Raw genomic sequence first — 10,631 nt, 5'->3', positions numbered from 1 at the left:
TAAAAAAAATCTGGATTAAACGTCAAGAAAAGAGAGGTCTGAGGGAATGCAGAAGTTGTCCACAAAAGTGTTCATGTGAACTCTATGGAAGGAGCAGGAGCAACAAGAAACAAGACGCAGAAGAGCCCTCACATCAGCATTTTGGATGTTAGTTTTCAAGATTCTCTAAAAGTTCATATAGTCTGAACATCCCTTCTGTGTCCTCTGCTTGCAAAGGAAAACCCTGGAGCTTTGTCACAGGCAATGAAGAGGCATTCGAGGGTGTGCCCGGTGGCGTGCCATTGCATTTACTGGGCAGCATTACGCTCCGCCGATCAGCACGTAGCTAATTGCAGTCACGTGCCAAAAGCTAAATGTAGTTTAAAAAAATAATAGAAAGCAACATTCATAGCCAACTGCGTATGAAATATGCTGACTATTCCATTCTTAAAAACCCTGGCAACCTTCTGTAGGCTGAGTGACATACAGGCAAGCGCTCTGTGCGCTGCCATTTAAGACTGACCGCGGGGAGGGTTAAGGGCGACCCAAGGCGACCGCTTCGAAGACATCGGATCGTTATGGACCAACGCATCCGCGCTTCTGTGAGGAAGTTAGCTGGTTTTCAGTGCTACTTTGATACAAGTTTAGGCTCGTCTATGGAGAAAAGTTACTTGAATTCAAGAATGATGTGAATTAGAGAATAGTTTTTCCCAATTAACCCTTAATGCAAATGCTCTTTTTCCACAAAGGGCGTACCTAGGAGAGGAGTTATTCGGGAACATCGTTGTAGAATAAGCATCCTAAAACCGCTTGTCTGCACGGTAGCTGTAAAATTCTGAAATGCACTCACTAGCCCGAATACAAACTCTACCGTCATATCAGGGGAAAACTGTAAGACCAGAATTAAAAGAAAAGTGAAAGACAGACACCTTGAAGACAGATGACATCTTCTCAGGGTATGGGGAGAGGGCTCCTGCCTGTGATTCCTAGAGGAAGGCCCAAATGGGAAGTTAAGATGTAGGGATACATCAAAGAAACTGTAAGCATAGATGAGAGGTGAGATAAACAGGAGTGGCTTCTAGTAGGTTAGCATTTGTTAAATACATCTTGAGAAGAAAGCCAGTAGTTTCTTGTTATTAGTAAGAAAAACTGAATAAATTTAACAAATAGTCCGATCCTACACATCAGTTTTGTGTGACAGTCCAAACCAGTAGTAAATTTCCAAACAGGTTCTTCTAATCTCTGAGCAACAGTAACAGTTTTTCTTGATTTTGAAAAAGTTGATGAAGCATTCAGGGTAGCAATGCCCACAAAACACACGCAACGCTTAGCTTTATCTTAATTCACAGTTCTCATAACGCTGAGATGCAAGGCTATGAGAGTCACGCATTTAAAAATTAACACCTTTAAACAGAAACATTTCTCCTGCCAACCAAAAGCCCTGAAGACAACACATGGGTCTTGAGAAGAGTCGGGTAAGGCTAAGGAGCAGGGAGGCAAAAACAAGTGCTTGCAAACAAACGTGACAGAGACAACAAGGGATACTGTAATCCCTGGATGCTTGGAAGCTCACATCACACTTGGCTCCTGTTAAGTACGGTGGACTTAACACAACCAGCAATGCTGTCGTAGAAGGAAGAGACAGTCCACGGGGAAACCCAAGAAGGCACGAAAGTGGTGTTTCAATGTTTTCCTCCCCTACCTCATTCTATCAGTGATGCTCATCAGCTAAGGAAGGAAGGAGTCATCGTTTCATACCTGAGCACTGAAACACTTCCTCATGCCTGGGATGCAAACAAATTCCCTCATATGCCCCTAGAAGAACATTATGTCAATAGAGTTCGGTACAAAATGCCTGGAAAACCCATTAGCTTTGGAGTAACTTCACTTTCCTGAGGGAAGAGGCAGGAGCTAAGAGGAGGGTGAAGCTGGAGGAAACCCAACTCATCTTATCATGCATTTCACAAGGCGTTTGTTGCAGGCTTTTCAGAGGAGCAAACGCTAATCTGAGTGCTACAAGGAAGACTTGTTTACAATACAGACCTGCTGGCTGAATCTGAGAGCTGGGCCATCTGTATCATCCTAATAACGACGCTCCTGAGAGAAAGGATGAATCCTTCCCCCCTCTCATTCACCGCTATACACCTGGTGCAGGCTGCAAATCAAAAAACATCCTTCACAATTCAGTGAGTGCTTACACCTAGGAGCATAAGATGCGATTGCCTTTATTTTAGCATATATGTCTCAGTTATACTTCACATGCAAGCAGCATCCCTTTGGGTAGTGAACTACAAATTGTTTTTTCCGGCCACTCGAGCAGAAATTTCCAAAGGACAGCATGGAGCGCACCACCATCCCTTCTTGAGCAGGAAGGGAGCACCAGACACGGCTGTAAGGCTCCTTCAGAGTTAGAATGTGCATTTCAGACTGAATAGTCACCAAAAAGGAAAGACGGAGGCTGAAGTGAGAAGCTGAGGAGCCTGTAAGTGTATCTGGGAGCAGAAGCAGGCCAGCTCGCTCCACGGAGAGTAGGAGATCAGGACTGGCAGTGCAGTGGTCATAGGGCAGCATTTCCCAAATTACAGTGATCCACATCCTGCCCCCAAGTGATTTTATCAGCTGTGCTCTTCCTCCTCCCAACAGCAACTCAGCTGCTCCTGAGCTACGATCAAAGTAGTGCAGATCCCTATTCCTTCTGCACGGAGCTTTTCCCACTGAGCTTTGTGTGCCTCCCCCACTGGGAAACGCTGCTAAAGGAAATACTTCGGGAATATGGGAATAAAGCAAGATATAGCCCCTAGGCAGACAGAAGGCTTTCCACAAACGGAACATGAGACAGCAAGGAGCAGATACACTGTGGTGGGGAAAGCATGCAACGGAAAGGGGAGAAGGCACGGAAATAACGCTACATTTGGACAGTGCAGTATTAATATCCTGAAGTTAAGAAATAAAACAGTTCCAGGTGAAAACGCTCCTGCAGTAACCCGTTTAACTCTTTGCAGAATAGGAAGAGGAGATCTAGTGGCTGATGAGGACAACAGACTTGACCCATGATAGAAAGAGAAAATGGCTTGCAGGCTAATATAAATCAAGGGTAGGTTAATGAAGTGGACTTCAATTGATCACAAAATAATTAAAAACAGAAGTTAGAAGAATTCTGAAGACACCATGCAGTCAAGGAACCAAACAATTTTTAAGAAGCAGTAAGAGGTTACTTGGAAGGGACTGCACAGTGACTGTACAGCTAAATAGGAGAATTTCTGAGGACAGTGTGATGCAAGTCCCTGGCTATCTGATATACATGATTTTGAAGAGTTGAAAGGATACTGGAGTGCTCTATTTTTATAACGTAATAATCCTACATGTTGGCTTTCACAACCTGTCTGTGGTGAGCAAGGAGTTCTTCTGCTCCTTTGATACATCATTTGGCTTCTGGTTTTTTGTTTGTATTTTTCCCCCAGGTTTTTCCTTGGTTTTGCCGTTCTCTAGGGTGCTGACGATTAACCACTTCCATAGAGAAGATGTAAGGCAAACTGCATCGGTGTTCATAAAGTTGCATTTTATCAGTGACCCGGCTGGTGTGTCCTGGCCACATGCTTAAGGGTTAAATTCAGCATTAGAGGTCAGAAGGAAATCCCCTTCTCCTGTCTTCAACTACCCTGCAATATATTTTTTTGGGAGAAGGTAATGGTTTCAATCACTTTTGCTTTCTTCCAAAGGAATATTGCAGTTGCGGTTTTTGGTCCTCAACTGTAAGACTTAATTTGGTCACTGCCTGGGAAGACTTTGGTGACCACATGTGGCAGTAGGAAGAACGGATGTTCGGCGGACCCTTCTGAACTAGACATCCCTTGTAGGCTAAACTACAAAAATGTGTGTGAAGGTGGGACACGACAGCACCTTTTAGTCCTAACTTCCCAGAGGACCTAAGAAAATTATCACCTTTAAATGTCTTCAACAGTAGTATTAATCAGTGAACTGTATTTAACAGTTTTGTAGTTAACTGGTGAGTAAAATGCTATAATCAAATAGCATGAGGAATACACAGCATTCCCAACATCCCCCAAAACATACTGACATCTATTTCACCATTCCAGCTTAAAACGCAAACTCGGTTCATTCAATATTCTGTTTCTGCCACTAACAAATACCTTGATCCCTCAAAGGAAAGTGACTTTCTCTGCCATTAATCCATAAGACAAGTGCACAACACACAGTCAGAGTGAAAAGATGCTCAGACTGAAACTTCAAAGCTTCAGTGTGCATGTCTATTTTACTTACTTCAATAGAAGCATTCCCCATAGCGTTGATCACAAAACTACCTCCACCTCCTCAAAAAAATGCCCAGTCTTTGTCCTTCTAGCACTATTTCCTTCCCCAAATCAAGAAATTAGAATAGAACAGCTGTCACGTGAATTCTTCTTAATTCCTTGATTAATATCACAGAATCTCAGTTCTTCTATGATGCATAATACAAAGAATGCATCTGTTTTAATTTAACTTTTTACAGAAATTGCTGCACACAAAAAAGTCGTTTCAACTCCCACTGAAAAAAAAGAAAAAAAAAAAAAGAAAAACCTGTAGAGAACGATGTCCCAAAACGATCAACTGTATTGAATTCAACCATCGCAGTTCAGGGACTATGTAATTACACATATTATACTTGCTTCTGTTTTCTCATGATCTGCTGCATACCTACTCCAAAATAGATTATGAGACGATCAGTGAACACAGACATGTGATAAGTGTACAGTTGTAACTGAAAAAGGTTACAAATGTAAGAAGAGTGCAGTCACTCTAGAGCATTACATTAAGCAGCATGTGTCTCTGGATGCATTTCCAGATGCACACCCTCCATGTTCTCTTCCCTAATCCTCTCATTCATACAGCTATATGCATAAAAACCACAAAGACACTGATTTACATAAAATTATCTCACTCCATTTTATTTAAGATTTTCTTCTCCAGTTAGTAAAAGAAAGATGTGTCTCTCTTTATACATATGTACAAGTTCAGTTATAAAAATAGACAGCACATTCAAAGAGAAAAAAAGGCTTGGCATTTGTCTGATTCCCTCTAAATATCATATATACATGTGAATAAGAGGGGAAGGGGGAAGTCTTCATGAGTTAATTAAACACCACCTCCCCCTCAATTATCCCCTGCAAATCTGTTTAAAAATCAATCTAACTAAGCTCAGTTCTGCTATTTTCAGGTGTGCAAATTAGAGGCAGAGCCAACAGGAAGCACTCGCTCCACACTGTAGGACGCCAGGCAAAGGATTTGGGGTTGGAAAAAAATTATAATAATAAAAAAAGTCATCTTCCGCTGTCACAGCCCAGACCTGCAACTCAACTTGCTTCTCTCTCAAGGGATGAAAGTGCCCCGGCAGAACAGCCTTTTAATTCAACGTGTCAGACAGAAGAACTGCCCCACACCTAAATCTCAGTGCAATGCAGACAACGCTTACAGCAAAGCAAGGGGCTACGGGGGGGGTTTGTGCATTGAGAACGGGGAAGGAGCAACCAGAGAATGAGAACACAGATGGGCACTGGCAGCACTGCCTTCTATCAGCCTTACGGGACGTGGCTACTGGTACCCGCACACCGCAGTGACTCGACCAAGCTAGTACGTGTGATGGTCACAGAGATGAAGGGAAAACACACTGGAAGAACAGTCAATGGACGGCTGGGATATGAGACAAATTTTTTTCCCAGGATTTGGCTGGAAGGGGGGATGGCACAGTTCTCTCTCTCTCAGGACTGTTTTTTGTCGCTCCCCTCGCAGCACTGCAAGCTGCAGAACCACGCTCTGCTATGGCACAGTGAGAGGAGCAGCAGCAAAATCTTCCTCAGCACTTCAGCTTTCCCTCTTCTTGAGATTTGTACAAATAGAGCCTTACTTTGTTTCTAACCTTTTAAGAGTTCTGCACACCTCAAAAGGGAGAGAAATCATTCTGAACACAGCGAGTGTTTGTGCTGATGAGAACTCAGAAACGCAAACCAAACCCCTGGCTTGTGGTTTCTCCCACTGCGTGAAGCAGAGGCAGTGCTGCTGCTCTCACTGTCAGTGTTCTCTGTATTCTGCGGCTCTGAACCTGTTCCTGACAGATGGTGCTGAAGAGGGTCCATTCCCTGGAAACCACCCGAGACACCGTCCTTTGCATTTCAAACCCTTAGAGAACCCAGAGGCTCACACTAGAAGAATCCAAGATTTTTTTTTGATCACACAACATCTTCAGCTTAGCCCCCAATTACCCCCGCATGTACTGACCAGTGCCAGTACGGAAATGTCTTCCGACTCTACAGGATACTCCTGGGGTTCAGATACTGATTTCATAGGATAAAAATAATGCTGGGTTCCACCTCAAGCTACAAGAGAGAAAGTATATTGGTGTGACTGCAAGCACACACAGCTGCAGGATATTGCATGGAGTAGCTGGATGCTTTCTTGGGAATCTTTGTCAGATGTGTCAATAAAACACAAGCTGACACTCTCCCAGTTACCCCAGACTCCCTTCCCTCCTTCTCGCAGTGTCTGCAAAGACAGTTTTTTTGGAATACACATAATCAAAGTGCTCACATAAACCACCCACTCCCATTGTGCTTTGATTTTCTTTTCACACACGTGCTGGACAGCAACAAGGCATTCGTTTGCATGCCTTCAACTGGCAGGGTGGTCTACTCTGAAAGCCAACGCAGTTCAGATAAGCTTTAGGGGTTCAAAATTACTACCGACTACCTGAGGTGTGCGCACCTTTGCTTTGCTTCCGAATTGGAGTTTCTGATATGAGACTGCTGGTCAGGTTTAAGCTTTTGGGGGTCCCACAGACACTGTTTCCTTTGCTCAAAGGAGAGCTCAAGGGAGAAGAGGCGCTTGAAGGTCCAAAATCTGCAAGTCCAGAAGGCCGAATAATCGCTGTTTGTAGAGGGCTACTTGCAGACATGCCTAGCAATGGAAAAGAGAATCAAATGCCATGTGAGCATATTATTCCACTTGTGGCTCTTCAACAACAAACAATATACTAACAATCAGTCCTAAAACCACCCTGTATTCATGATTTATGAGAATTTAATGAAGAGGGGTGTCCTTAAGATACAAATCATCTTGAGTTATACCCTGGGCCACCTTCAGCTGGTGTGAAGCTGAAGCTCCATCACCATCAGTTTACCAGGTGTTGGAACCTGATGCTGTAACTTCAATGTGACAATACAGCAATACAGGAAAGGCACAGCCATACCCATGGGATAAACAACACTATCCAATTTGTCTGGACACCAAAATAAAAAACAAGAAAAAGGAAAAATATTTGGTATGAGATAATTCAAAGGGCAGATGAAACTTCTGCAGGACTAGCCTCTCAAGGTCATCTGCAGTGAAACGGGCTATCCTCTCACACCGTTACCATGTCCTATTGTGTATTGCCTGGATCTCAGAATACAACAGACAAGCAATACCAAAAATACAACACTTTTTATCTATTTTTTGTAAACAACAATCACACAAACTCATGTGGTTGCTTCTGCTCTGGGTAGTCTGCTGCCTCCCCTTCCCCACATACCTTTAGAGACATTGTACCCGTACGCCGCGTATGCCGCTGCAGAGGCTGCCGCTGCCCCTGCTTTGGCACCTGCCATTGCAGCTGCACTTCCCGCTATCGATTTCCGGCTTCTGCCTTTCCCAGTGCCGCCTTTTGATCCGCTGCCCGAACCTTTAGGACGACCCCGGCTTCGACCTGACTGGCCTCTCCCAGTGAGAGGTGTATCTTGCATTGAAACACCTTAACAAAAAAAGAACGTTAAAACAGTAAGTGCTGTAGTATTTCTGGTGGCTCACAAATGAATACAGCATCGTAACTACCTACCATTTACATTAATACTGTTCCTATTAAGTGATACTGTTCATTCACATTAATACGGACACTGCCAGCAAGCGGTGACCCCATGAAAAGAAATTATGTATATAAAACTTCACTCTTCATTAACCACATCTTAGTAACTCCAACTACTTCTTACTATTATTATCAATCCAATCCACAAATAGGTGGAGGATTCTGGGTTCTACTTCAGGATGAAGCATTTTCTTACTTGAAGATAGATATGAAGTTTCTTCCATTTGCTATTTCTAAAGAAACTCACCAAGAACTATGGCTCTACTTATTTCAGTGTAGAAAAACTATGGTAGTTAAAAACATTCGCCATTATTTAAAATTACAGCTGCTCCAATCACTCATTGGAAATACAGAACTGATTATTAGCCCAACAGCAAATTCATGGAAAAGCTTAGAGATTAATAGTTCTGTGGTTGTCTGTAATTTGGTAATACGCACATAAAATAACACAAGAACAAATGACAAAACTTTTAAGAGTAACTATCACAGAAAAGAGAAAAAGCGTGGTGAATGAGAGACTATAAACAGATTTCCTATCAAATCAGAAATAATTTCTCAATGAAAAGGCAATTTTTTTCCCCAAATCTTGCCAACCATACATATACTCCGGTTAAAATGCAGAAAATGTATCACCTAGCCATACAAAGTCAATCTTTAATTAAGTCAATAAAGTCAAGGCAAAAGTACTGACCATTCATGGTATCTGAAACTGAGCCAGTAATGGAAGCAGGAGAGTTTGTTGCTCTTGACTGAGGTGCTGAAGAAGCTGGATCATCCACAATCACAAGCATATCACTACTGCTTTCATCAGGAGGGATAGAGCCCATATGTAATTCACTGCTGATGGATATCTAAACACGACAGAGAACAGAGCCGTTAGCTTCTCAGGTTAGGAAAGGGAAGAGTACAAACATAATAAGATCTTTAAAAGACATACAATCACAAGTAATTAATTGGTACTTGTTCTGTTCTCTTTCATTTTCTCTATGTGAGACTAGCAGCATGATACATAATTTGCCTAATCACACCACACCCTCTATTTACATGCTGAGCAGCAGTAAAGACCTCCAGGAGCTACTTAATTTCAATTCATGAAAATAGATGTTAAGAAGCAGGAGACTAATGGGCTCAGCAGAGATTTAAGAAAACTGCTGTTCAGCTGTGCATCTTCAACTGCAAGACAGAAAACAACAGGATTCTTAACCTACTAATACTGCTAATGAAAAACTTTATCAGTAAGGGAACAATACAACATAGAAATCCATAGAACAGAATATATTTGCTGCCAAAACCTGTTTGCAACTCTTTACAAAAAGATGAAGGAAAATAAGGTGTGTGCCACTGAGAATTTACAATTTAAATTCCAGAGAAAAAACACACTAATTCACTATCAGAAGCAAGGAAGGAAGCAGAGGAGGAGATATAGATGAGACTAGCGAGGAGTACTTACAAAGAAACTGAATGTCAAGGAGCTATTTGAGGGACACTGTTTGGTTCAGGAGCAGAAGGAGACTGTTCTTGCTATGGAAGGTATTGGTATGGAAGAAGGCACGTGGTTATAAATGTGAGCATGAGAAAGGCAGGAAAAAGGGAGAAGAAAGTAGAAAGAAAGTAAATGGGACTGCAGGCAGGAATGGAAAAATTCCAGGAGCTAAAAGATAGGAGAATCAGGGCATGAACTCGCTGTAAGAAAAGGGAGGCAGAGAGCAAATGAAGAGGGGGATAATGCAATATCAAATAACATGAAGAACTGTAAGGCAGCTTATTAGCAGCTGTTATGTTTTCAATAAATTATTTTCATTTCCATGGTTCACCTTTAAGACATGTCACTTCCCCACATACTCAAAGTTCTACACTAGCTAAAATAACAGAAAGCAAGAATCCTACAGGATCTAAGGCCACAATTGAAATAGTATATGGTTTAAAGCAGCAGTGAGTCTTACCTCACTGAAAGGGCTGGGCATGGCAGAGTCTACACTAATGAAGGAGTCATCCCCATCAGCAGACAGGTTGGAGTTATCAGCTGAGGGAACAAACGGGATCACAAGGTTCATGCCCTCTTTCCTTCTCTTCCCATCCAATTCATCTTCCTTCTTCTTCTGAAATAAATAAAACAATACCAGGAATGAAAAAGACAATAAAACAGAAGAAAGGGAATAAACAACCCAAAATCTCAATATCTAATGCATTATTATAACTCAAAGAATGCCATGTCCAGAATTTCCCAAAACAAGTTTCTGAAGGACATAGTAACAGATCCCTTAAAGGCTCGTTCTTTAGACTTAAGTAGGATTTTTTTTTTTTCTTCCTAAAATAGCTGGAATGATGGAGAATTACTCTTACAGAATTACTTTGATTTCCACTACCTTTTGGAGTGAGCTTGAAATTCTTTACCATTACACAAAATTCCAATTAATTAATGCAAAGCCTCCCTGTCTCAAAAATTCAGAATTTTCATAAACTAGTTTTAATGATCTTTTTTAAAAAACCTGATCTTCCCTTGTTCCACAGAAGCCACATAGCTATATGGGTTTTATCTATGTTTGGTCCTTCATTTACATTCCCTTTTTGTCCTTGCAGAACAAAATCTTGATTAAGTCACCATTTTATATGCCATAGAATGATCAGTTGATCATTTTGGCTTTTTCAAGCATGAGTCCTCAAATTGTCTGTAGACTACTAGTGATCTACAGTATTGTTCAGGTATGCAGCACTCCCTTATTTTTCAAGTTGCTAATGATATTAAAATACAGATAACTAT

The 10,631-nt window shown here is 41.7% G+C and overlaps 1 protein-coding gene across 1 annotated transcript in view; it reads right to left on the bottom strand.

The window, feature by feature from the left end:
* Positions 1-4,898: 4,898 nt before the first annotated feature.
* The window catches only part of INO80 (INO80 complex ATPase subunit), a 69,010-nt gene continuing 63,277 nt past the window's right edge, over positions 4,899-10,631 (bottom strand). Inside the window, exons 33-36 of the mRNA XM_075152158.1 lie at positions 9,814-9,969; positions 8,562-8,721; positions 7,541-7,759; positions 4,899-6,927 (exon numbers count right to left, since the gene is read on the bottom strand). Coding sequence (XP_075008259.1) covers positions 6,710-6,927; positions 7,541-7,759; positions 8,562-8,721; positions 9,814-9,969 — 753 coding nt within the window. The 3' untranslated portion in view covers positions 4,899-6,709. The remainder of the gene's footprint in view (positions 6,928-7,540; positions 7,760-8,561; positions 8,722-9,813; positions 9,970-10,631) is intronic.

This window comes from Calonectris borealis, chromosome 5 (assembly GCF_964195595.1).
Source record: "Calonectris borealis chromosome 5, bCalBor7.hap1.2, whole genome shotgun sequence".
NCBI lineage: Eukaryota > Metazoa > Chordata > Aves > Procellariiformes > Procellariidae > Calonectris > Calonectris borealis.
The sequence above is the reverse complement of the archived record's forward strand: the minus strand, read 5'-3'. Positions and strand labels throughout refer to the sequence as shown.